General features: G+C 49.3%; 1 protein-coding gene and 1 non-coding gene across 6 annotated transcripts in view; one reads left to right on the forward strand and one right to left on the reverse strand.

Moving 5' to 3' along the window:
- Window positions 1-27,365, forward strand: part of TNRC18 (trinucleotide repeat containing 18) — a 111,518-nt gene that overhangs the window by 43,362 nt on the left and 40,791 nt on the right. For all 5 annotated transcript variants that reach the window (XM_038763917.1, XM_038763918.1, XM_038763919.1 and 2 more), the window contains 8 exons: window positions 3,432-3,557; window positions 6,183-8,051; window positions 19,642-19,747; window positions 20,890-21,095; window positions 21,478-21,624; window positions 22,108-22,292; window positions 24,313-24,736; window positions 25,529-26,503. In XM_038763917.1, coding sequence (XP_038619845.1) covers window positions 3,432-3,557; window positions 6,183-8,051; window positions 19,642-19,747; window positions 20,890-21,095; window positions 21,478-21,624; window positions 22,108-22,292; window positions 24,313-24,736; window positions 25,529-26,503 — 4,038 coding nt within the window. The remainder of the gene's footprint in view (window positions 1-3,431; window positions 3,558-6,182; window positions 8,052-19,641; window positions 19,748-20,889; window positions 21,096-21,477; window positions 21,625-22,107; window positions 22,293-24,312; window positions 24,737-25,528; window positions 26,504-27,365) is intronic.
- Window positions 20,259-20,396, reverse strand: LOC119943134. Its single transcript, XR_005455612.1, has one exon. It is a non-coding gene; the product is annotated as a small nucleolar RNA SNORA7 (small nucleolar RNA).

A 27,365-nucleotide genomic window follows, 5' to 3' on the forward strand; every position in this document is an offset into this window, starting at 1 on the left:
TGACCAGCCATCAGAGGGCTGACAGGACACCTCAGGACACCAACAGAGTGAGTTGTCAGTTGTGGGTAGCTGGTTGAATGTCTCCACCCAAGCTGCTGTTGCTGGCTGCTGGAAGTTGGCTGACTTTATACTCCGGGTAGCTGAAAACAGCAAACAAGGAAAGGTGTTTCCAACAGATCAATCCAGGTAAATGGATCTTTGAATCCCATTTGCTGGAGATACTTGGGACATCTCCCTTGTGGCTTCATCCCACAGGTGAAGCATTCATCCTCTGTGAGCTGAGGGCCAGGTTTTGGGGCAGCCTATTTAAAATGGGGCCTGTGGAAATCCACAAAGTATATTTTAAATGGTATTTGTTAAGTGCTTACTCTATGCCAGGCAGTGTATTCAGTACGCAAGTTAATCAGGTTGGACACACAGTCCATGTCCCACATGGGGCTTCCTGTCTTAATCCCCATACTATAGATGAGGTAACTGAGGAACAGAGAGGTTAAATGTCTTGCCCAAGGTCACACAGCAGACAAGTGGTGGAGCTGGGATGAGAACCCAGGTCCTTCTGACTCCAAGGCCTGTACGCCATGCTGGGTACCATTTTCCGTGGGATGACCTGTTGCTAGGGCTATTTAATGCTTAGGTGCCTTTTTTCCTCAAGCAGACCGAATGCCGAGTTGTTTCTTTTTTGCTACAGCAGCTTTGCTCTTTGTTTCTAAGTGAAAACCTTTCTCACTGCTTCCCCCCTCCCTTCAGCAATCAAAATTGGTGTGACTCATAACCAGGAATGTGTGAGGGTGTGTAGAGGGCGGAGAGATGTGTGGGTGAGAAGGGGCGTGTATGACTGTGGGTGTGGGTTATAGTAGAACTGAACTGATTATTTAATTTGGCCGTTTGCATACTTGTGCCATATTTAGCATTTTCCAGATTGAGACTCTGTAACTATAATCCTCAGCTTTTAAAACGGTGGCTGCAACTCTTCCCACCTCCTCCCTCCGCCTCCAGGCTTTTCAATCTCACACTATAGTCTAGAGCTTTCCGCCTAGAACGGATTCCTGGATTCTGTCAGCTAATCAGTCAATCCATCAATGGTATTTACTGAGCTTTTACTATGTACAGAGCACAGTACTAAGTGCTTGGGAGAGTATAATGCAACAGCATTGGTGTGGGCACGGAATGTGTCTGTTTATTGTTGCATTGTACTCTCCCAAGTGCTTAGTACAGTGCTCTGCACACAGTAAGTGCTCAATAAATATGATTGAATGAATGAATGGGCACATTACCTGCCCACAAGGAGATTGCGGTCTAGAGGGTGAGACAGATATAAAAATATCCTCCTCCTCCTCCTCCCCATCCCCCCGCCTTACCTCCTTCCCCTCCCCACAGCACCTATATGTATGTATATGTGTATATATGTTTGTACATATTCTATTTATTTTATTTTGTTAATATGTTTTGTTTTGTTGTCCGTCTCCCCCTTCTGGACTGTGAACCCGCTGTTGGGTAGGCACTGTCTCTATATGTTGCCAACTTGTACTTCCCAAGCGCTTAGTACAGTGCTCTGCACACAGTAAGTGCTCAATAAATACGATTGAATGAATGAATGAATAAAATGAATTATGGATATGTACATAAATACTGTGGGGCTGAGAGTGTGGTGAATATCAAGTGCTCTGAAGGAAAAAGATCCAAGTACGTAAGTGATGCAAATGGGAGAGGAAGTAGGGGAAATGAGGGCTCAGTTGTGAAAGGCCTCCTGGAGGAGGTGTGATTTTAATAAGGCTTTGAAGGTGGGGAGAGTTGTGGTCTGTCATATATAGAGGGGGAGGGAGTTCCAGGCCAGAGAGAGGATGTGGGAAAGTGTTTGGCATCGAGATAGACGAGATTGCATCTGAGGTGCGGTGAGTAGGTTGGTGTTTAGAGGAGTGAAGTGTGCAGGCCAGGTTGAAGTAGAAAATCATAGAGGTAAGAAAGGAGGGGATGAGTTGATTGAGTGCTTTAAGGCCTAAAGCAAGGAGTTTTCTATTTTTCTAGGACCAGAGGAACTTGTATCTTCTTCCCTCTGGGTCTCAGTTACCTCCTCTGTAAAATGGGAATGAAGAACAATAATCTTATAAAGGCTCATGAAAGTCGCCAAGTCAAATAACACTTTCCTAAGGCCCCAGGATCTAAAGGAAATCAGAGAGGGCCTGAATTAAATTAGGCAGTGGCTTTTATAGATGGGGCAGATTGCTTCTCCTTCACTTTCACCATTAGGGAGGTGTTCTTGGATTAGAGATGGAGAACTCAATTGTGTTTGCTGCAGGCAGATTTTGTGTTCTTTATGCATGGCCTGCACAAGAACTTTGATCTTTGATCACCTTTGGTCTCTGACAAAATCTGAGTTTCTGATGAAAACACCCTAATAGTGACTTTCTGACCTACTGGCTCATAGAAGCTTTCCCTTCCTAGGCCCCATCCCTCCCTCAAATCACAGTCCCTCTTTCATTTCCACACTTCTCCCTCTACCCCCTACTCCAGCCGGGGCAGCTGGGGCCACCTGTCCTGTTGCGCTGGGCAGAGAGAGGAAGACGGCTTTGAAGCCCCTTACAAGCTGATAGCCCTGGGTGACCTTCTGCTTCTCCCACTCTTAAAAATGACTCTGTCTCTTGGTCTAGTAAACTGGGGAGCATTTGCCTTCGGCAAACAGTGCTTGTCTTCCTCTGTGGTCAAGTTGGAGTACGGGACTGAGTGCTATGGGCTCTGTGGAAGAAATCCATCAGTTGCATTTATTGAGTGCTTGCTTTGTGCAGAACAATGTACTGAGCTCTGGGGAGAGTACAATATAACAAAGAGTTTCCTTTCCCACAATGAGTTTACAAACTAGAAGGGAAGACAGACATTAATATAAATAAGTAAAACTACAGATATGTACATATGTTCTGTGGGGTTGGGAAGGGGGATGAATAAAGGGAGCAAGTCAAGGTGGCACAGAGGGAGTTGAAGAAGAAAAAAGGAGGGCTTATTCAGGGAAGACCTCTTGGAGGACATGTACCTTTAATAGGGGTTTGAAGGAAGGGAGAGTAATTGTCTGTCGCATGGGAGGAGGGAGGGCATTCCAGGCTAGAGGCAGGATGTTGCCGAGAGGTCGGCAGTGAGATGTTTAAGTATCGGTGGTGGCGATGCTTATGGATGGCCTAGGTCCTGAATCCCAGGGTCCGTAATGGCCTCGGCAGCCTACCGTAGCAGGGGCCTTGGGCAGGATGAGCGGATTCCCAGAACGCTGGGCAGCTTTGAGGCCTTGTTATGCAAGATAGCTTGTTCGAGTAAAGACACGCTAAATCTAGCATTGCCTCATCTGGCATTTGGGGTTGCCAGCCATAACAATCTGCGGTTCTGTTTGTTCCAAAAAAATGCTAGCATGCTGTTCCCAAAACATGTTTCCTCTTTCTGTTTTGCAGGCTTTTCCCATCTGCCTAATGGTCTGTACCCTTCGTACATTCCCCTGAGCCACCTGGAGCCCCCCAGCAGCGGCAGCCCCCTCCTAGCCCAGCTGGGTCAGCACAGCCTCTTTGACTCTCAGAAAGGTCAGTGCCCGTGGGCGGGTTGTTGTAGCCCGTGCGCGTCTGTCTGTACACAAGTGACATATGCTTGTCCCTCCCCTCTTTGCTGCTTCTTTCCATATGGGAACTCCCCCCCTTCCTCTTGGGGCTTTCGTAAGGCAAGGTTTTCCCTCCAACTGGCCCCATGCCTTGTCTGCCCTAGTTTTGGATTTCCCAGCCTTGCTGGCAAGGAGGGGAGGGGAGGCTAGGGATGGCTGGGAAGGCCAGGTTTGGTGGAGCTGGCCCAGGACTCTCGCTGCAGCAGGGAGGTTTTCGGAGCTAGAGCAGAGCCTGATGCGTAGTGATGGGGGATCCTGAACCAGGTGACACTTGACTTTCTTCTAGTTGGTCCCAGCTAAACCTGTCTTGACTTCTGGGTAAGGGGAGCGGGTTGCACAAATGCGATGCTTTGTCCAGGTGCCTCTGGACATCGCTGGGTGTTCTAATAATAATAATAATAATGGAATTTATTAAGCGCTTACTATGGGCAAAGCACTGTTCTACGCACTGGGAAGGTTACAAGGTGATCCGGTTGTCCCATGGGGGGCTCACAGTCTTAATCCCCATTTTACAGATGAGATAACTGAGGCACAGAGAAGTCACACAGCTGACAATTGGCAGAGTGAGGATTTGAACCCATGACCTCTGACTCCAAAGCCCGTGCTCTTTCCACTGAGCCACGCTGCTTCTCTGCACATCTTATCACACACTTCTGTACACACACAACTATAGGACTGCCACACTTGCCAGGGGCCACCGGTTTCCACCCTGCAACCTGACCTGGGTCCTCTACGACCAAGCCATCCTGCCCAGTGCAGTGTTCTTGTTGTGAGATCCCACTCTTCAAGTTCAAGCTGGCCTGTCTGCTTCATGCTCAGCCCATTTCCACCCACTCCTGGGAGAGCAGCAGGAAGCTTACAGGAACAGCTGCCCCTTTGTCCAAATGAGGGAGAAGCCAGGGATCCCAGTTTAACTCAGGTGAGAAAGGTGAAGGGGCTCCCATATCGGGGGCAGCATAGGCAGGGCCGTCACTTTTCTTTCTCTGTGGTTCCCCCCGGGAGGAGAGGCCAAAGAGACAATATGGAGAGCCCTTCGCTGGTTTGGGTTTATCGCTTGGGCATCCTCCACTTACCAGTCTGTAAGACCAATTCTGATGCCTAATGATCTATGCCACAGACTTGAGACAACTGTAGGTTATGGATTTAAACTATGTCACCACTAAAGGTGGATATGTCATCCACTCTCTATTGGCATCCCTTAACTATATGTAAAAAAACCTCATCCTCTCATATAAGCCATCCACTGCACCCTAACAACTGTTTTGCAATTTGTTCACATAGTAAATAGACTATCTGAGCAATTTTATTTCTTCAGAAAACTTTCCACCTTCCTAAACTTTTTTTGCCACAACTGGCCACTGACTTTAAGATGTATTAAGATTTTTGCTGGAAGCCTCAGTCCATCGATCCACTCCAGGGACAAGGCTGGCTGGCCGGTATCCTGAGGGGTGGTGGATTTTCAAGTGATCAGGATGGAAAGGTTGGCTTTTGTATGATGGCCCTACCTGGCCAAACATTGAAATTGGCTTAGGGCCAGGGTCCTTCCCTCCCTTCTCTACTTCAGATTAAACAGGGAGAGGAAAGGGTGGTGGGGCCAGAAATTTTGACAAAGGGTACAGGAGGATTCGACTCTTTTGGCTACTGCTGTATTTGCCCTCAGTGTTTTAAGACCAAGGCTTTCGGGCATCTGCTTCACCACTGACCTTGGTCTAATCTCAGGGTCACTCCTATGGGGGCCCTTACTCCCTGTCAACCACCATGTTGTTGTCACCACTTCCAAGGCCACATGATAGGGGCTAGAAACTGGGTGCATCTGCTCTGTTCTCTCCCCTAGGGTGAGGAGGTAGTGTAGCCAGGAGGTGCCAAGTTTTGGAAGGCAGAGAGAAGAGTTTTGGGGAGGAAGAGGGCAAGGGCTTGGGAGGGTAAAGAGGTCAGGGCTGGATTCAGAGCCAATGAGCTCAGTGGAAGTGAGGGACCGTAGAGAAAGGCAGCGGGAAGGAATAAGAGGAAAGACAAAGATAAACATACACTAAGCAAAGCCCAATAATAAAATCCTGAATGGGTCCTGCTCCCCCGTTATATGAACTGGTCCTTTACTCCATCACTCAGAAGTTTGGATGGCCTGGTCCCCATTCCATGGAACGTTTCTTAGGAGTCTCTCTCAGGATGTCCGAATGAAGCTTTTTGACCACAACCCAGATGCCCAGGAATGCCCGGGCTGAGGCCAGGGCACTTTCCCACCCAAGCTCAGGCCTGGTTGGGATGGGGAAGGGAGAGGAGTGCCTGCTGTTGCCCCCAGGCCTGAGGCAAAGCCCCCACTGGAGCTGGAACTGGTCCAATTGGATTGTTCCCAGGGTTCCAGGGGGAGAGCGGACCTGGTTCTGAAACCTGAAATCCTTTCCCTGGAATTCCCAAATATCAGGAAAAATCAGGCAAGTTCTTCCCAAGGGGTAGGAAAGTGCCTGTCCAGTTGGTGCTCAATGCAGCCCCACCTCCAGGGGTCCTTCTGCCCCTCGTGCAGGAAACTAACATCTGTCCTGCTGTTTTGCAGATGGGTTTTACTTGCCGGGCCATGCGGGCCAGCCAGCCATGCATCCCCAGAGCAGCGTCGCCCGGACCCCGGCCAGCCACCCCACTGGCTCCCTCCTCCGCGAGAAGGACCTCGGTCACCTACACAAAGGCTCGCGAGAGGGTCCGAAGGAGTCCAACAAGGAGCGGGGGTGCCGGAGCGACCTGTCCCTGTCCTTCGGCAAGAAAGAGAGTAGGGCCAAGGAGGAGCCCCGCCCCCGCAGCGTGGTGGACCTCACCCAGGACACTAAGCCCGAGGGCGACCGGAAGCTAAGTGGGCTGGAGCGGGCGGCCAAGATGGGGGAGAGGCTCTCCCCGTACTTGGCCGAGCACGGGCCGCACCGGAGCGGGGGCAGCGGAGAGCCCAAATCCAAGAACCCCCTGCAGACCTCTTCCCTGAGTAACTGTAATGGCGGCGGGGACCCCCTGCTAAAGGTCCTGGGCATGGAACAAGACCGCTGCACCAAGGACCCCAACCGCCATGACGAGAACGTGAGGCCTTCAGCCCACACCCACCTGGACCGGCTGAAACGGGGGGATGCCAGCCTGCCCTCCGCCATTGGCACTTTGCACGTTTCCTGCACCTGCCCCCCACCCCACCCTTCTTCCCAAGCGGGAAAAATGACTCCCGCCTCCTCCTCCTCTTCTTCTTCCTCCTCCTCCTCCTCCTCTTGCTCCTCTTCCTGCTCCTCTACATTCCCCCCGCAGCCCATCCATTCCAACCTGTATACCATCTTCCCGCCGGGCAAAGACCTAGGCCGGGAGCACAGAGTTATCGCGCCCACCTTCGTGCCTTCAGTGGAGGCCTATGACGAGAGGACCGGGCCCATCCAGATCGCCTCGCAGGCCCGGGACGCCAGGGCCAAGGACAGGGAAGTGGGCAGGGTCGGGGTGCTGCAGTCTCCCCCAGAGAGGTGCCTGGCCGACCTCACACGCCCCCTCCGGTCCCAGGAGTTCCCCTGCCCCGGCGAGGCCAAGCGCCTGGACGTGCTGAGGGAGAAGGGCTCCGTGATCCGCTCCAACTCCCTGGTGCTGAAGCGTCATGTGACCTCGGAGCCCTTCCTCAGCCGGCCGGGGCCGGGGCCGGGGCCGGGCTCCCCGGACAGCAGGGAGTACCTCCCGCCCAAGGATGCGCTGAAGCCCGAGGCGGAGCCCCGAGCCTGCGAGCGCGGGGAGCGCTTCCCCAGGCCGGCGGCCAAAGAGGCGGCCAAGGTGTACGGGGCTGGCCTGGACGGCTCGCGGCAGCATCCGGACCTGGGCCAGCTCAAGCTCCCTGAGCAGAAGTGGAAGCCCTTTGAGATGGGCCACTTCGCCACCACCCAGATGGCAGTGCTGGCCGCCCAGCACAACCAGGCCACCCGGGCAGAGGAGGAGGCGGCTAAGAAGGCGGCCTACCTGGACCCCAGCGGGCTGCCCCGGGCATCGGTGGTGGGGGGCCGGGGCGGCGGGGACTTGCACCCCTCCGCCCATAGCGAGGGGTCTGCCATGCAGAGCCTTATCAAGTACAGCGGCAGCTTTGCCAAAGAGGCCGCTTCCCGCCCTAGCAGTGGCAAGAAGAGCCCCTTTGGTGGGCTAGGCAACATGAAGCTGGATCCCTCCCACCTGGGCACCTCCAAGATCCAGCAGCTGCTCTCCCACCAGGGTGGGAAGCAGCTCAAAAGGGACCCAGAGAGGCCAGAGAGCGCCAAGTCCTTCGGGCGGGAGAGCATTGGGTCGCAGGGCGAGGTGGAGGTGAGGCACCCGCCTGTGGGCATCGCCGTGGCAGTGGCCCGGCAGAAGGACAACAGTGGGAATAAGATGGCACCCAGCCTGGCAGACCAGGACCGTTCCCTGTCCCTGAGCAGCATCAAAGGTAGGACGTCAGAGGAGGCAGTAACTGCCCCCTCTGTCTCTCTGCCTCCCTCTTTCCTGAGTGCCCTTTCGCACTCTCTGTCTCTCTTGTCTCTCCCTACTTTGTTTCTCTGTCTCCCACTCTCTGTCTCTCCATCTCTATCTCTTTCCATCTCTCCATGACACCGGATTTCTGGCTTTTTTCGTCTTTCTTTGCCTCTTCAACCTATCAATCTGTGGTATTTATTACATGTGAAACACCTACTGAATGCTTGAAGGGACGGTAGAAGCAAGACACTCATTCCCTGCCCTCAAAGAGCATGCAGTCTGAGGAGACAGACAGATTCAGATTGTTAACAAATAGTGGGAGCAGGAGGAAGAACAAGAGCATGGCAAGTAATAGTATAAATAGCCAAAGAAATAATTGACTGAATGGGTAAATGCAAATATATGAGTGTTCAGAAGCGCTGAGGATAGGAGTCACGTGCCTAGGTACTTTCAGAGTGGAAGAGTACGTGGAACTGCTGTTTTGTCCTGCCTGCTTAGACATTTAGGGGTAGGTCAACGTTAGGGAGAAAGTGACCATGGGTTTAAACAAGTGACTTGAAAGTGAGTTTGAATTCTGCCCTGCCTGTCTCTTTCATACTTTCCAAAGTATAGTGCTCTGGCCTTCTAATCATAATAATGACAACAACAATAATGGTATTTGTTAAGCGCTTACTACGTGCCAAGTACTGTTCTAAGTGCTGGGGTAGATTCAAGATAGGTTGGACACAGTCCCTGTACCACATGGGGCTCACAGTCTTAGAGAAGCAGCGTGGCTCAGTGGAAAGAGCATGGGCTATGGAGTCAGAGGTCATGGGTTCAAATTCCGGCTCCACCACTTCAATCAATCAATCGTATTTATTGAGCGCTTACTGTGTGCAGAGCACTGTACTAAGCACTTGGGAAGTACAAGTTGGCAACATATAGAGACAGTCCCTACCCAACAGTGGGCTCACAGTGGGCTCACGGTCTAGGCGGCCACTTGTCAGCTGTGTGACATTCGGCAAGTCACTTAACTTCTCTGGGCCTCAGTTACCTCATCTGTAAAATGGGGATTAAGACTGTGAGCCCCCCGTGGGACAACCTGATCACCTTGTAACCGCCCCAGCGCTTAGAACAGTGCTTTGAGCATAGTAATCGCTTAATAAATGCCATTATTATTATTAATCCCCATTTTACAGATGAGTTAATTGAGGCACAGAGGAAGTGAAATGACTTGCCCAGGCATGTGGTGGAACCGGGATTAGAACCCTCATCCTCTGACTCTCAGGCCTGTGCTCTTTCCAGTAGGCCACACTGCTTCTCTAGACATCAAGACCAGCTGCTGGAGTTATTCCCTGTAAAATACTCCTTCCACGGATCCTGGAGGGGGCTTTGTTTAATCTTGTGGTGGGTCTACATTGGGAATTATACCTGCCAACAATATATACTGATTTACCATGATTCAGTGGTGTTCTTTAGGCACCCCCTCCTTTCTCTTTCTCTCTTTCACTGAGTGAATCGATAGTATTTATTGAGTGCTTACTCTTTGTGGCATTGCATACATTGTTATATGTTAGTGCTTGGGAGAGTACAAGAGAAGTATTAGACAATCTCTGCCCTCAAGGAGTTTGCAATCTAGCAGGGGAGACAGAAACTAAAATAAATTTCAGGTAGCAGGAAGCAATTGAGTAGTTACGATACGTACATAAGTGCTCCAGGGAGCATGTATGGAAGCACTTACGTGGCGTAAAAGTGTTGAAATGGCAGTTAGGGGTGGAAGTAAGGTGGGCAGATGAGAGATTAATCAGGGAAGGTTTCCTGTAGGAGATGTGCTTTCAGGAAGGGCTTTGAAGATGGGAAGAGCAGTGGTCTGCCATATGTAAAGGGGGAGAGAATTCCGGGCTTGGGAAGGGCATGAATAAGAGGTTGGTGGCAGCCCTGACTGACCAGCAGGGAACACATTTGCTCGAGGTCCAGGTGGTCCCGCCCTGCCCACTAGCACTCAGGAGGAGCCGGGGCCGAGGTCTGACATGAGCTGCTGTACTACTCCGCACCGGACCTCTGGGGTCTGTTTTGCGGGAGATAATCATCATCATCATCATCAACAACCGTATTTATTGAGCGCTTACTATGTGCAGAGCACTGTACTAAGGGCTTGGGAAGTACAAATTGGCAACATATAGAGACAGTCCCTATAATCTGCTCCCCTCCCCACCGCCATGCCATCTAGATTCCCATTTGGCACTTGCTCCAGCCTTCTCCACTGTCAGAACATCGAGAGGCCTGCTGCTGTAGCTGAAGATGTGACTATGGTTGCTGCTGTAATTTCTGTAACAGTTGGACTGAGCAGCCAGGAGCCTGAAACCCTCCTCCTCTAGCCCCAGTGCCCCATTGCTCTGATCGTATTAATCGTCATCCTTGTCTTTGATATTTTCTGTTTTCAACCCTCCTTCTGAGCCTGTGGCCAGTTCTCTCTCTCTCTCGTAATCTTAGATTGTGAGCTTCTTGGGAGCCAGGAACTGTGTCATTATCTCATCCAGTACTTTTTCCCAGCTCTTGGTATAGTGCTTTGCACACATTAGGTGTTTAATAAGTACTTCTCCTACTACTGCCAACTGTCTTCAGCCCCAACCAGAACCTTAAATCTTCTGAATCTGGGATTCTCTGGCCATTGTCTCCTCCTCATTTCGTATCTCTTCCCTCTATTCTTTCTTCTCTCTGCTTCCCTCTCTACCCCCTTAAAACTCTCCCTCATATTGTGCAGGTTTCTGTCAGAGTGCAACTCAGCTTTCCTTAAAGGGATGGGGAATCATTTCCTTTGGGGCATCTTGATATCTAGGTAATATCCATAGGATGATGATGATGATAATAATAATACTAATGATAATAGTGATATTCATTAAGTGCTTACTCTGTGCCAAACACTGTCCTAAGCACTGGAGTAGATATAAGATAGTTTGGACATAGTTCCTATCCCTCATGGGACTCACAGTCTAACAGATATTGAATCCCCATTTTGCAGATGAGGCACAACAAAGTTAAATGATTTGCCTGAGGTCACACAGCAGGCAAGTGGTGGGATTAGAACCCAGGCTTTCTGACTCCCAGACTTGTACTCTTTCTGCTAGGCCATGATGCCACCCTGAACTCATTAGATAAATTCAATTCTTTATAATTGTTTCAGCCTGCAAAACTCATTAGTTACCTTACTTAATAGTGTGTGAAGCTCACATTCTGCTTGCCATTAAGTGGCCATTTGGTCATGTACTCTTCCTGGAGTATGAGAGGCCAATCCCTTTGTTTCACATTTCCATCACTTTCATTGTTGTTGAATATTTAATTGTGCACCAGTGGTGTGCTTGGTAATGTTAAAAGTGCAGAGGAAGACATGTTCTCTACCCACTGTCTCAATAAGAAAACGAGTGAGACAGAGAAGTCCCAGGGGCGGGGGTACTAATCTCCCAGGAGTGGTAGCAAGTGGGATGTTTTGTTTTCTGTCATTTTATTGTCTGACCTTCCCCCTAGACTACTGGTCACTTGGTTTCTAGACCGATCAGACAGTGACAACAAACTGGTGGAGTTTGCAAGGAGAAGAAGGGGGAAATCTAGGAAAAACAACTTTGGAGAAGTGACTTTCGAATTGAGGATTTCAAGGAGGAAAGCCAGTTGGCTAGGCAGTTAAGTGAGGGGCCTCTGTATGTTACAACAGAGGCCTGGGGAAGGGGCCAGAAGGGGCCTGGGGAAGATTTCTTCATCAGTAACCAATGATAAGGGGGTTGAAACCCTGCCCGGGACAAGTGACTTTTCTTACTAGGTAAATAAAAAAGATGGATTTCATTTGCTTTAGTACCCAGGAAAGAGAAGGCTGCTAAACATTTTTGGAACTCTGGTAAAGCTTTTGAGCTTATTTGCAAGGTTGGCTTTTGGAAAACTCTATATTGGCCAAGATAGAATTAAGGCCGGGCAAAGGAGAGGTAAGAGTTTGACTATGACAGGGTAATAGGGAAAGCCAGTGAAGCAAACTAGGGGACCAAGGTGGCTGTTTTATAATAATAATAATAATAATAATAGTGATGGCATTTATTAAGCCCTTACTATGTGCCAAGCACTGTTCTAAGCACTGAGGAGGTTATAAGGTGATCAGTTTGTCCCACGGGGCGCTCACAGTCTTAATCCCCATTTTACAGATGAGGTAACTGAGGCACAGAGAAGTTAAGTGACTTGCCCAAAGTCACACAGTTGACAATTGGCGGAGCCAGGATTTGAACCCATGACCTCTGACTCCAAATCCCGTGCTCTTTCCACTGAGATATGCTGCTTTTCACTGTTGCAGCGGGACAGGGCAATGACATTTTTTGGTGGCAAACAATTCAAATAGAATGGAAGGGGAAGGAAGCAGAAGAAAAGAAGCTTTGAAGGTGCTCTTCCTGTAGACTGTAAGTTTCTCGTGGGCAAAGAGTGTGTCTACCAACCCTACGTTATTGTACTTTCCCAAGCACTCAGTATACTACTCTGCCCACAGTAAGCACTCAGTAAGTACCACTGATTGATTGAAGAGGAGGTCTTAGATACCAAGGAGGGATTTGGGTGAAGTAAGATATAGATCGAGGGGGTGAGCCAGGGAGGTGTGAGGGAATAAAGAAGATTGTGAAGGAAGAAATTGGTATTGGTGCTGGCCTAATTCAGACCCAAAGGAAAACATTCAAGGCATAGGGGGCAGGGAACGTGTCTTATCAACTCCGTTATATTGTTCTCTCCCTAGCACTTGGTGCTCTGTGCATAGTAGGCACATAATACATTTGATTACTTGATAGAAAGGTTCATTCTGCCCCTTTCCAAATCAAGAGGCATTAGTGTCCAAGAATTTCTGAAGTTGACCCTGCATTCCATCTGGGAACAACCCTGATGTTCTCTTAGTGGCATCCTGGACCCCAGTCTCCATTCCTCATTTTTATGCTCTACCCCTAGGAAGCCCCTACTTTGCCCTTCATTTTAGCTCCAGGTGCAGCAGGAATAATCTCTCCCACACTCCTGGCTCCTAATATCCACCTGGCAGCACGCTTCTTGGTCCAGTACTGAGCTCTGAAAATTCTGCAGAAGTTTCATATTGGAGACATTGCCCCCCTCATAAGCCACCCTCACCTCCAGGAACAGATGCAGTGTTGCCCCCTGACCCCCCAGGCTCTTTGTCATGAGGATTTATATATTTATTTATTAATCTTAGCTTGGGTTCCTGAAATCCAGGGAAGAGGCTTATGGCTCTTTTCTAGAACCATCTGGAGAATGGGGAAACTGTAACCAAATGTTATTTAAGAAAGCTGAGCCAATGGATGGTGAGAGAGAGAAGGTTATAAAGAAGCAGAGGATAGGTACAAGGTAGGGAGAAAGAATAGAGGGGCAGAAGGGGTAATATCAACCTAGCTCTAAGCACTGGTCTTGAGTCACCCCACCCATTATAAAGATCTGTTGATGAGGAAGTTTCTCAGATTTCCATCCACCCCATAACCCATAGACCTTTCTCTGCCCCTCACCCCAAGGGCACAGCTCACAAGGTGGTATTGACCAAGAGTTTCCCTGCTGCTTCTGAAGCACTGATCAGAGAAGAGTAAGAGGGACCCAAAATGCAGTCAGGAAAGAGGCAAAAGAATTGAATCTGTTATCAGGGGATTAGTCTGTGGGCTAATGACAGAGATGAAAAGACTCCAGGCCAACGGGTATATCCCTCCTGGCTTGATTGGAGGCTGCCGATACAGAGTTCCTGTCCATCACGGGTGGGACCCAAGCGTTCCTGGAAAGCTGGCTCTGGGGGACCGCGCCACCATGAATGCATCATTCCGATTGGTGCAGCTGCCCTTAGGTCACATGACCTGCCTTTCATCTGTCACTTTCCAGGCCAGACGTGCTTCTAATGGCTGAGACTAAATTGATTGGTAGCACTGAGGGATCAGAGGAAGACAAATATATTCATTGGGGACTCTTGTCTTTTCCTTCTCCCCTCACCTTCCTTTTCAGGAGAGACATGGGGAGAGCCATCAAACTAGCCGTCACATGTCTTTCTCTTAAATCTTTTTCGTCCTGGTAGTCAGTTTTCTCTCTCTCTCTCTCTTTCTCTCTCTCTCTCCCCCCCCACCCCTCCCCATTCCTTTCCCTTTGCCTCTTTCCCATCTCCACTTTCCTGTGGCTGTGACCAACAGCAGGGCCCCATCACTAACACAGCGAGCTGTTTGTTACCACTATTCAGTCATCCAGACCCTCCCCGCCTGCATTAAATGTAATTTACTGAGCTGAACTAAAAGCTGCAAACAAGGGTTGAATTCTAACAGGCCTCTGGGTCCGTTGCTAAGCAATGGAATTGGCTTTGAGACAGAAAACAAGACCCCCTCCACCCCCAACATTTTATTTTCTGTCCCTCCCTTCTTTGCCCTCATGTGCCAAGAGAGTCTAGTAATAACATTAGCTTGCCTGCACTGAGTGGAGAGTGCTTGAATGTTTAGACCTTTTAAGAGAGAGAAAGCAGGCTTTAGATGACTAATCTGTAGTATTTGGCGAGTAAAATGCAAGTATTTAGTACTAGGCCTTGGTTACCAAGGAAACCAGGCCTAAGCCTTTCCTCTGTGCATAATTGATTGAATTTTGTATGCACTCCCTGCGTCATGTTATATATGGACAAAATGGTCATTCACAGAGAGAGACAATAACTGGTTTGTACCGAAATGAGCCATCCCAGATCTGGGGGTGGGAGCAAACAGGGTTTGGGGGTTGGAGATGGGCGTGGGGAGGAGTAGGGGAGGGGGTGCCAGAGGGGTGGACTGTGTAAGCAGCATAGTGCATTAAAATTAAACCCATGATAAATTATGGAGCTGAAATAATATCAAGAACCAAAATTAGCCTTGCAGTTTGGAAGTTGGGAGGAGGCTGGCAGGAAAATGGGCAGAGAAATGCTAGGAAAGCGAATCGGGGATATGTTTCCTTCTGAATTCTAGTCGTTTGAGATGTTACCTCTTCCTGTTTGTTTGTGGGTGGGTGTTTGTGTGTTTTTAAATAATGAATAGAAGAAGCTGGATGGGAAGAACCTGTGAGCCAGAGGTACGTGCTTATTGGTAGAGGTAGTCAGCTCTCAAAATGCAAAGATCAATCAGAAGTAGAGTGCTATTACCATGGGTTCTCCTTAGGTAGGTTTGATGTATAATCTTTTCTTGTTGCTAAGATGATCTTCTTGCATTTGTTAAACACTATGTACCAAGCACTATAGTAGGGACAAGATAATCAGGTTTGACGTAGTCCCTGCCCTTCATGGGCCTCACAGTCCAAGGGGAAAGGAGAACAGATATTGAATCCCTATTTTACAGATGAGGAAATTGAGGCACAGAGAAGTTAAATGACTTGCACAAGCTCACACAGCAAGTAAATTGGGCCCATGCTCTTTCCACTAGGCCACACTGCTTCTCTCCCCCATTCTTCATCCAGCTCCTTCAGAGCGTCGATGGAGGTTTTGTAAGTCCAAAGTAAAGAAAATTTTGATAAAAAGGTCCGTCTTGAACCTTCAAAGATGAGCTGCAAAAAGCAGTTCTCTGTGCCCTCTTTAAAGCCCACTGGCTTTAGGGGATAGGGGATGGTTTTGCCAGGACAATGAGAGAGATGTGAAAGAAAGAACCTCAGTAGTTAACTCCCATGAGCGTTACAGAGGAGGATATGTCCTTCATAGCTAAAAATAAGTCTATATTAGACCGGTAACTCAGTTCTGGGTCTCCAAATCTCCTGGTTAGCTCTTCTGTCCCTCTGGCCTCATGGCTTCCGATTGTGTTTCTGAAGGATTTGCAATAGAGACAAGTTAGAATTTCCTGATCATGAGAACTATCAAACACTGTGATAGGCTCTACTGAGGAAGGTTAGGGAATCTCCTTTGGGGCGTTTAAAAATGGGAAGAAATTCTCATCAGCCTGGTTAGTTTAAGTGATTCTGCTGAAAGGTGGGAGTGGGGGAAAAGAGGTGTGAAGGACTGCTCAGAGCAACTGCGCCATCAGATTGTGGGGGTGCAGAAGGATTAGTTAGTTTTCTTCTATTAGTATGGTTTTTTGTTTTGCTGGACTCAGCCCCTTTGGTCTTCTAGTGGAGGGAGAGGGGTGAGCCTCCCTTTTCCTGTGAGAATGTAATCCTGGGGTGATGGGAGAGGAGGCCTCTAAAGATCTGTTGGCTGTAGTCACCCCATGGCTTCAGCCAGAGGTGTTTGGCTAGGCCCTCCCAGGATGCTGGATTCCAGAAAGGGAAGGTAGGATTGGGCAGGTGAGGCAGCGGAGAGCTACCGGGAACTCTTTTGGCTCAGGTCCACCATGACGGGGAAAACCCAATGTACAAAGACAGTAGAGAGAACCAGCTCCAGCAGAGGGGCTACGTAGGACCCTCCTGCCTGACCAAACAGAGATCAACATGCCACTTTCCCAGGGAATTTTAATTAATCTTGATTAACTTGTAGTCAGTTATATTTATTGTGTGCTTACTGTATGCAGAGCACTGTACTAAGCGCTTGGGAAAGTACAATTTAACAATACAACAGACATATTCCCTGACCACAATGAGCTTACAGTCTACTTGTACCTACTCCAGTGCTTAGAACAGTGTTTGACACATAGTAAGCACTCACTACTTGCAGGTCATCATCACCAGTGGTATTTATTGAGCACTGACTGTTTGCAGAGCACTGTAGTAAGCATTTGGGAAAGTACAATGTAACAGTTGGTATACATGTTCCCTGCCCATAATGAGCCAAGAAAAGACTGATTTTGCTGACTTATTCAGTGTTCTGTTCACAGCACAAGCAGATCTTTAAAAGTCAGAGACCCGCATCTCTCTGGGGAGTCACATACAGAAAGCTCCAAGAAGAATGCCAATATCACTATCATTATCAATATTTGTGGAAAAGAGATTAGGTGCAGATCACTGTACAAGACTCTTAGGAATATACAATAGAAGTGAAAGAAATGGTTTCTGCCCTCAAGGAACTTACAATAGAATGGGGTGAATATTGTAAGAACCAAAAGTCAGAAGCGATACTGCTGTCGGGCATCTGCCCGGCTTAGTACGCTTTCTTGACAATGGCAAGGCATTGGTACCAAAGGACACTAGGAGGCAAAGTGTCATGACCTGATGGAGTCTTCTGGTCTCCCCAGGTTACTGCTCTGGGATCTGGTATTTCTGCTGGTAGAATGACAGCCCAAGCTTGCCAAGAGTCCATGGAGTGGAGGAGGGATTGCTCCAATTCTGCCTGAATAGATCGTGTTACTTTATTGTTACTCTCCTAAGTGTTTAGTACAGTGCTCTGCACATAGTAAGTGCTTAAGAGAAGCAGCATGGCTTGCTGAATAGAGCACAGCCCTGGGAATCAGAAGGACCTGGGTTCTAATCCCAATTCCAACACTTGTCTTCTGTGTGACCTTTGGCAAATCACTTCACTTCTCTGTGCCTCAGTTATCTCATCTGTAAAAAAGGGATTAAGACTGTGAACACTATGTGGTACAGGGACTCTGGTCAACTTGATTAGCGTGAATCCACCCCAGCATTTAAAACAGTGCTTGACACATAGTAAGTGCTTAACAAATACCAACGTTATTATTTTTAATATTAATAAGTACCATTGATTGACCAGGCTCTGGTGCTCGACAGCTAGTTGAATTAAAGGAAGTCAGGCACCCTATGCTGTGCCTGGTTTCAAGATGGAATATTTTGAAATTGCATGAAGCCTCGCGGTAGTGGTGTATTTTTATAAATCAATTAGTGGTATTTAGGAAGGATTTTGTTGGACAGTGTAGTGCAAGAACCACAGACATGCAAAGGGTGGGCAGGATGGGTAGAATTTCTGCCAGGGAAGGCATCCAGACTTTGGCGGAACTGAAGAGACACCCACTACGAGCTGCCCGTCAGGCAAAATGCAGAGTGACCGACTCGGAAACTCCAAGGGGAAGCAGAAATCCCCCTCCCCTCATCATCAGCTTAACAGACATGGTGCTCACCAGGTCAGCCCCCAGAAAGCAATCCCAGGGAAATGAGCGACAAGAAAAGTAATTAACCAGATGTAAATGAAAGCATATGGAGCCTGGAGACAATGAACATATTTCTCCTTTTAAAAGAAGCAGTCTACGTTGTTTGCTTTAGGGTCCTGGGCCATTGGAAGAACGGGGTATACACATACCCGTCACTTTCCCTACTGTGTTGGTGATGGGTCCTGGATGTTTCAAGAAAATCCAAGGGAAGGCCCGCTCTCTGCCGAGGCCAGTACTCAGGATGGGAGGGAATGATAAGGAGGGGAAAAGTCAGGGAGCGGAAAGACTGGGTTCTGTTGTGAGCAGAACTGCCATCTGGGTCTGTGGCCTCAAGTCTCCTACTTTCTCTGGGCCTCAGTTTCCACACCTGAGAAGTGGGTGGGTTTGAAGAGGAGGATTTGGGAGATTTGTCCATAGAATTCTTTAAGCACCCTGACCTGCAAGATGCCAAATTATGGCAATGCCTGGTTGGCCTCTTGCCTGGGGTCACCCTGAAACTTTGACGTGGGACTCTTGAGGAAAGCTGTAAGTAGTCCTGCAGGGGCATCCACAGTGTGGCACCATCACTTCTGGGGAATATTTGGACTATGCAGGCCAGAGGTCAGGTGGATAAACCCCATGAATGAACTGAATTCCCCTTTAGCCTAGAGTTGCGAAGCCCGATTGTGTCAAACTGTTTAGTGGTCACCTGTTCCCACTTCTGGTGGAGTAAGTGGAGAAGAGAGGTCAGTGGGTTGCTGCTCGGGAGCAGGGATGGTCAACGGTTTGCTGCTTGAGAGCAGGGATGGGTTAACAGCTCGCTGCTCAGGAGCAGATAAGTCCAGAGGTAAAAGGCAAAGCAGGCTGGAGGGTGAGAAGGGCTTGCCCCATCCCCCATTCCCACAGCACCTTTGTGCCCATTACTGTGCACTGTAATTTATTTTCAGTTAGATTGCAAGCTTCTTGAGGGCTGGGACCATGTCTACCTGCTCTATTATATTGTACTATCCCAAGCACATAGTCCAGTGCTCAGCCCTGAGTAAGCGCTCAATAAATACCATCGATTGATTGATTGAGAAGGGAGAGGAGTGCTGATGGGGAGAAAGTGCTCTTTCTTATGAGGTTGTCATAGAGAGAGATTGTCTCTCCCCAGTCAATCACATTTATTGAGTGTTTACTGTGTGCAGAGCACTGTACTAAGCTCTTGGGAGAGTACAATATAACAATAATAAACAGACACATTCCCTGCCCACAATGAGCTTATATTCTACTGGCAATAATATAAATAAATTATAGCTTTGTTGAGGAAGGTTGTGGAGGACTGGGGGAAGAGATGGTATCATATAAGCCCCAGCTGGATCTAGGCAGATGCAGGCTGTTAATTGAGACCATCACTGTCCACAAAGTGGGAAAATGTGTGTCCACCAGTGCTGACCACCTCCCCTGGGGACTCCAACGGGGGTCCCTAGCCTTAGATTGGAGGGGGAAAGTGCTACCTCCAGCCCATGGTTCCGGAACAGGGGAGATGAGCCTGATCAACCCCCAGTCTAACCCCTGTCCATTGTTTAGGACACTGTGGTCGCTCAGATGAGGACTGTGCAGAAGACCACAGCCGCCACAGAGAAGAACGCCTCCTGGGCGGACGCTTGGAACGGGACCAGGAGAAGCTGCTCAGGTGAGTGGTGGAGGTGGCTACCAGGCTCGCTTGCTGGGGCCACAGAAGGGGTCCCTTTTCACTCAAGCTGACTGGTGCCTCATCTGGGATGAAGCCAGGGTTTTATCCCATTGCTCCCGAGATGATCTGGACATGTAATGTCTGCTCTCTGCCGACCTGTTGAGGGGAGGGTTAGGGTCTCAGATCTTGCTGATTTCTAGATGGGAGTAGGGACCAAGAAACCAGGGGCCCTTCTAATTAAAGATGGACCTCTGCGGGAGGGTTTGGGAAGTAGGGATGAGGAATTATCTTGTCTTATGCTGTTGAGTCATCTCTGACCCATAGCGACTCCCTAGATACATCTCTCCCAGAATGCTCACCTCCATCTGCAATCGTGCTGGTAGTGTATCCATAGAGTTTTCTTGGTAAAAATACGGAAGTGGCTTACCATTGCCTTCTTCTGCACAGTAAACTTGAGTCTCTGCACTCTATTCTCGCCCATGCCGCTGCTGCCCAGCACAGGTGAGTTTTGACTCGTAGCGGATTGCCTTCTACTTGCTAGCCACTGCCCAAGCTAGGAATGGAATAGGTGTGCCTCTGCTTGACTCTCCCTCCTGAAGGCGAGACTGGTAGAGTACTGGAAACTCTCCAGGTGCGATTCTGAGAGGGGAGGAATGAGGAATAGAAGCTCTAAACTCCTAATATGTTTGGGGCTCCAGTGGGATAGGCTTCAGACAAGATATCTCAAGTCCCACAAAGTCCAACCCCCCGGCCCATATTTTATCTCTGACCCCCAAGACTGAGTCTCCAGAATTCCAGAAGTCCCAGCTTTCTCTGTCTTTCTCCTATATTCCCCAGGCTCCTTCCCAACCTCTCATCATTCCCACTTGCCTGAGCAGCTTAGCTCTCTAGGTAGTTCTTTGTTAGGACAATTCCTGGAGCTGGCTGAGATCTCCTCTTTCCACCTTGCTTGGTCCCTAGGACTTCTTGTGTTAGTGGACTGACCTCTCCTGGGCTTTCCAGGTTGGGTGAGTTTGCCAAGTCCGCAGTGGTACATCCTGCTGGGTCCTGATGGTTTTGGGTGGGGTTTGGAGCAGAGAGGCTAGTACTAACCCCTCAGCTTCCTTTGTTCTCCTTTTCTTTTCCCTTGCCTCTCCCACCAGAGAAAGCAAAGAACTGGCCGACCTGGCCCGGATCCACCCTGCTGGCTGTGCCACGAATGGTCTCAACCCCAACCTCATGGTGACCGGTGGCCCCTCCCTGACCAGCTCAGGGCGCTGGTCTGCTGACCCAGCCTCACACCTGGCCACCCACCCTTGGCTCCCCAGGACCGGTAGCCCTTCGATGTGGTTAGCTGGCCATCCCTACGGTGAGTTCTGGGAGATAAAGCGGGTGAGCGGGGTGTGAAGTGTGAGGGTGGTGGTGTGTGGAGAGAGTTCACGGAATTGACTTTTCAAAAAGCTACTCACCTACTCACCGTTGAGTCCAGGATCATTGGAAGATATTCAAAAAAGTTTATTTGGCTACCTGTGCCTGAGAAGTAGTTTTGAACTTACTGGCAAGAAGACCCATCTGAACCCAACAGGAAGGCTGGAGCAAGTAGGCTGAATCCCTTCCCTACAGCTCCCATTCTCACTGTCTTATGACCCTGCATAGAGCCAGTGAGGCTCCTGTCCTTTTCAGCAGACTCCTGGACCCTTGGGCTGTGCCCTTGGTCGGACTCACCCATGTCTTGGTGTCTCTCCTTGCAGGCTTGGGCCACCCCTCCTTACACCAAGGAATGACACCGGGTTTCGCCCCTGGCATGGGGAGTTCGCTTCCTTCAGCCTACCAATTTGCCAGAGACCCTCAGTCCGGGCAGCTGGTTGTGATCCCTAGTGAACACTTGCCCCACTTTGGTAAGTAACCACTTGGGAAGCAGAGCCTGGAGGCCCCCACCGCTCCCCCTTACTCTCACCCTCCTGCTGAGCACTGGGAAAGAGAAGAGGCCTTTACCTACCTCTGAACACAAGCCTCCTGAACACAAGCTTCCACACTGTACTAGAATGTCAGAACCCAAATCCTGAGCTGGTGGGAACCTACCTCCATCTCCAGCCCCTGGGGAGAAATAGAGTGGATCTGGCAGGACTTAGGGAGAGAGAAAAACTTGAGGTGGCGGGATGAGATGGGAAGCGGGGGGAAGGGATTCCTGCTCAGGGGGTTGGATCTGGTGGGTTTTCCTGGGCTCCTTCTCAACCAAAATCTCTGTGGGGAGGGACAGAATCTCCTTCTACTGCTTTCTCCACCCTGGGGGCCCAGCCCAGGCCGATGGTGAGGGTGGCACTGGCCCTTGTCATTTTATTGAGTCTTTTTTAGTTGTGTGTTTTTTTTGCCATCCTCAGCGGAGTTGATGGAGCGGGCTCCCCCGCTCTGGCCCGCGATGTATCCCCCGACTCGCAGCTCCCTCCAGCACGCTCACCAGCTCCAGCTGTTGTCTCACCAGCAGTTGCTTCGGCAACATGAGTTGTACATCTTGCAGCAGCAAGCGGCGCACGCCATGGAGCTGCAGAGGAGCGCGCAGCTGGTGGTGAGTCAGGTTTGGACCCCAGAGAGGCTTTTCCCACCCCAAAGCAAAAGAACCACAAGTGCATCTGTGTGGGGGCCAGAGCAGAAAATCCCAGAACTGAAAAGGTCCTCTGGAGATCATCTGATTCAACTCCCTGCCTTCAGGCAGGTTGACTGCCTAATCCATCCAGGATTGGTGGTTGTCCATTCTTTGGGGATGTAGATTACTTCAGCCTGCTTGGCACCCTGTTCTCTGAATGAATCAAGCCTAAGCCACTGAGCTGTTTCTGACTCTTAAGCAAAACCCTTACTACTACAACTGCTATTAATCAATCAGTGGTGTTTATTAAGTGCTTACTGCATGCCAAGAACTGTGCTAGATGCTTGGGAGAGAACAATACAGTAGAGTTGGTAGACATGTTTTCTGCTCACAAGGAGCTATTACTGCTATTATTACTACTACTACTACTAGTAATGGTATACAGGAGTAGCCTGACCTAATGGAAAGAGCATGGGCTAGAGAGTTAGAGAAACTGGGTTCTAATCCAAGCTCTGCCACTTACCTGCTGTGCAACCTTGGGCAAATCAGTTAACTTCTGTGCCTCAGTTTCCTCAACTGTAAAATAAGGATTCAATGCCTGTTCACCCTTCTACTTAGACTGTGATCGCCAGGTGGGACAGGGATGGTGTCTGAACTGATTAACTTGTATCTAACCAAACGTTTAGAATAGTGCTTGACACATAGTAAGTGCTTAACAACTGCAGTAATAACAATATGTGGCAAGCACTTAGTATGGTGCTCTGCACACAGTAAGTGCTCAATAAATATGATTGAATGAATGAAAGCACTGAACCGTATGCTATATTAGGCACCACATTCTCTGAGATAGGTTCCCCCTCTCAAAAATCTGAATTAGTCAGTACATTTGTAGGTGTGAATATGTATAAGATATTGTGTGTAAAACCTTTTGCCTGTTTTAGAGCCTCACGTTCCATTGTCCGCAGCTAAAAACACAGGTCAACAGTGACCTCTCCTGTTTAAAAGTGATTAGTATTTTCCACCCCTCTCTCTATTTCAGTGACATGCAGTTGCCCACTTCATCCCAACCCAAGTGCTGTCTCTTTTCTTTCCTTGCTTCCAACAGTAGCTTCCATTATAGGATTTTGAGGACATTAAGTCCTTAGAGGAAATCACCTATTCAGTCTGGATTTGATGCTGCTGTCACTACTGGCAGCTCAGCTCCCCTTGAGTACCCAAGGCTCAGAGTTCATCCCCCCGTCATCCTTGGCTTTGGCCAAGGTGGTGGTGTTCAGCTAGGGAAGGAGCCAGGAAGCCCATCACTAAGTTGGAGCAACTCCAGAAATAGTAGAAGCTCCAGTGAGGGAGCAGGATGGAAGAAAGATACCATCCTTTCCACTCTCCATTTCCCTGCCTTGCCTCTCCCTCCTCCCCATCACACATTCCAGAGTGGTTAAGATGAATAGATATTGCCCAGAGTGGGCATTGTGACTGCAGGTGTGCCTGGCATTTGATAGAAATGGCAAACATTTTGATTCCGTTGGATGGGGTGGAGAGGGGGAAGGAAGAAGTGGCTGAACTCTACTATCTTCCCCTCTGAGGAGCAGCTTCAGGTACAGGTCCTGTTTTTCCACCGTCATTGACTCCTTGGGAGTCAAATTGCTATGTGGAGATGATCCTGTTTCATGACCCAAACTTTATTAAAAGCACATATCCTCCAAGAGATCTTCCCAGACTAAACCCTCATTTCCTCTTCTCCCACTCCCTTCTGTGACAGCCTTGCACTTGGCTTTGTACCCTATATTCATCCCTCAGCCCCACAGGACTTTTATATGTATACATAATTTATTTATATTAATGTCTGTCTCCCCTTGTTGTGAGCAAGGAACATGTCTACCAATTCTATGTCATACTCTCCCAAGTGGTTAGTACAGTGCTCTGCAAGCAATAAGCGCTCAATAAATATGATTGATTGATCCTGGTCTTGGAAATGTTGACTCCATTTTATGTTTCTCTGTAACAGGAAAGGTTAAAAGTCAATGAACAGCGGGCTGAGATGGAAGAGAAGGTCTCCAAACGCAGCCTGGAGGGCAGCAAACAGGGTCTCTCCTCCTCTGCATCAGGCCTGCTCCATCGCAAACCCCCGATCCTTTCCCCCAGTGCCTCTGCATCTTACAGCAAGGCCTTGAGTCCCCCTCCTTTATCCCCCCGGGCCTCGCCCGTGACGGTGCTCAAAACCAAGGTGATCCAGAAGACGGAAGGGGCACCAAAGCCACCAGCTTACTCTTATCCTGCCACCCCTAGCTCACATCCTTCTAGCCCTCCGCCTGCCTCTCCACCCCCGGCCCCTGCCATCCCCCCCAAAGAAGAGCTTCCTGAGAATGTGGAGAAGAAAGATTTGGAATTGGAAAAAGAGGCCTCCAGCCCATTCCAAGCCTTGTATCCAGGTAAGAGAGTCCCAGCCAGGGTAGCAGGTGAGACAGCCGTGGGGCTGTAGCTTAGATTATGACTTGCATTGCCCCTTTACCTCTGAAGCGGGTGTCCTGCATGAATTTGAGTTCAGTCCTTCTTATAGAAAAGTCCACCATTATGAATGGCCCAGACTCCACAGCTCCCCAATAGAAAACAAAACAAAAAAAACTCTATCCCACTTCTTCCTTCCAGGGAAGCACTTAGACAAGGCCAGAATGTAGATCAGCATTCCTTGCCTCTAACTCACCACAAGTCAGTCACTTCCTGTCTGAGTAAAACCACCAGCTGAGCTTGGACAGTGGAGACTGAATCCCTATCAATCTGAGAATGGGTTGGGTCTATTGATGCCTTGGATCTCCTAGCCTTAGCTTGAGCATACAACTATAGCTTGAGCCTTAGCTTGAGCTAAGTTTAGCACAGTCTCTAGACCGTAAGCTCAAACAGGAAACAGGAAATGTGTCTACCAACTCTGTGTCTCCCCAGCACTTAGTATAGTGCTCTGCACATGGTAAAGTGCTCAATAAGTACAATGATGATGATGATGATGGTGAAAGGAAAGCATCCTGGTCATTTCTTTGAAAACATGGGTAATTCTTTGTTTCAGTTTCATGGTCCCATTGAACACTAACCTTGTCCTAGGCCCCAAACAGAATATACACCCAACACACTGTCAATCTCCTGTCACCATTTTAAAATGGAAGTTCCAGGAGGACAGACTGCTGGTGTTCCATCCCTGAACCTAATCGTCTTCCCTATGTTTTCGGCAGAGATTCCGCCAAGATATCCATTCCAGTCCCTTCCTGCCTCTTTTGGGAGACATTATCCGTACCTACTCCAGCCCACAGCAGCTTCCGATGCAGATGGCTTGGCCCCCGACGTCCCGCTGCCCGCAGAGGAACCCAATCACATGGCACTCACTCCAGAAGTCAAGCCCATACACCTGCCCCCATCCAAAATAGTGGAGCCTCTCCAGTCCTCCCAGGATGAAGAGGAGCCCTTGGAGGAGAGGGTGAAGGCCGAGGTGGAAGAGATGGAAGAGACTCGGGAGGAAACGTCTGAGCCAAACCTAGAGCCTCTGACGCTTCCTGCTCCTGCCTCTGGGTCGGCCCAGAGCCTGGACAACTGTGACCACTTGCTGCATCCAGGGGAAAAGCTGAGCACTGTGGAGCAGGAGCTGGAAGAGCTCCAGGATTGTCCGGTGGAATATCAGGTTGGCCAAGCTGAAGGGGAAGCCCAAGCCCAAAACGAAGTGATGACTAGGACTGAGAGCTGCTCTCTTCGCATGGACTACAATGACAGAGGGACACAGGAGGAAGAAGAGGAGGAGGAAGAGGAATTGGGGGAGGCTGCCCCCAAGGAGGGACTTGAGGTTGAACCAAGTGGACCTCCCCTTGGGGTAGAGCCACAGGACAGAGAAGTGGGGAGGGAACTCTTCAGCCTGGCCTCAGAGGAGGCAGTGCAAGTGCCAACAAGTCCCCCTTATCCAGAGGAAGTGATACCCAGCCAGCTTCCCTCGCTCGATATCAAGCCCGACGACCCTCTGGCTGGCATGAACGCCTTGGTGGCTGCCACGGAGCTGCCTCAGGCATACTCCTTGCTGACGTCCAGCAGCGTCACACAGGCTCTGGCGAACCTGGAAGTGGCCCACAGCCTGTCCTTGGAGCAGAGCTTCCTGCAGGGGATCACCCTGCTGAGTGAGATTGCTGAGCTGGAACTAGAAAAGAGGAAACAGGAAGTAGAAAGTGAGTTGGAGGGATGTCTTTTTTTTCCTCTGTAAGTTTCAAATCTTAAGGGCCTTCTAGGCTGCTAAAGTAGATGGTCTGATCCCTCTGGCCACTAACCTTGGTAACACTTAAGGGATTGGTGAAGAGAAGCGGTGTGGCTCAGTGGAAAGAGCCCGGGCTTTGGAGTCAGAGGTCATGGGTTCAAATCCCAGCTCCGCCAATTGTCAGCCGTGTGACTTTGGGCAAGTCACTTCACTTCTCTGTGCCTCAGTTACCTCATCTGGAAAATGGGGATTAAGACTGTGAGCCCCCCATGGGACAACCTGATTACCTTGTAACCTCCCCAGTGCTTAGAACAGTGCTTTGCACATAGTAAGCGCTTAATAAATGCTATTATTATTATTATTATTATTATTATTATTGTTATTATTAGTGGTTCCCACCTTGGGCACCTTGACTCAAGGGGGCAAACCCATTTTCTAGCTTTATACATAAATGACTGCTCCTTAAGCCCTAAAGGCCATGTTCCTTGCCTTCACACTACTAAAAGACCCACCCCCACCAAGTCCCTGCATTCCTCCTTTCCCATTCAAAATCACTTCTTTCTTCTCCTATCTAGCTACTCTCTCCTCCCGATCCCTGCCAAAGCCTTGTTTCTATCCTTCCTGCCAATGTTCCCTTCTCCTAAAGTTTCCCTCTGGGAAATACTGTCCTCAACTTCCATGAATACCTGATTCCCCAGGTTTGCTGCTATCAGCCTACACTGTCCTGTTGAAACTGACATAGCAGTAACCACTCTTCTTGGGCCTGTGGGGTCTGTCCTTATTTTTTGGACAAGCCCAGAACCTGAAGATCCAGTCATTAAAAAACTTCAGGTTCT

This window comes from Tachyglossus aculeatus, chromosome 21 (genome assembly GCF_015852505.1).
Source record: "Tachyglossus aculeatus isolate mTacAcu1 chromosome 21, mTacAcu1.pri, whole genome shotgun sequence".
Taxonomy (NCBI): domain Eukaryota; kingdom Metazoa; phylum Chordata; class Mammalia; order Monotremata; family Tachyglossidae; genus Tachyglossus; species Tachyglossus aculeatus.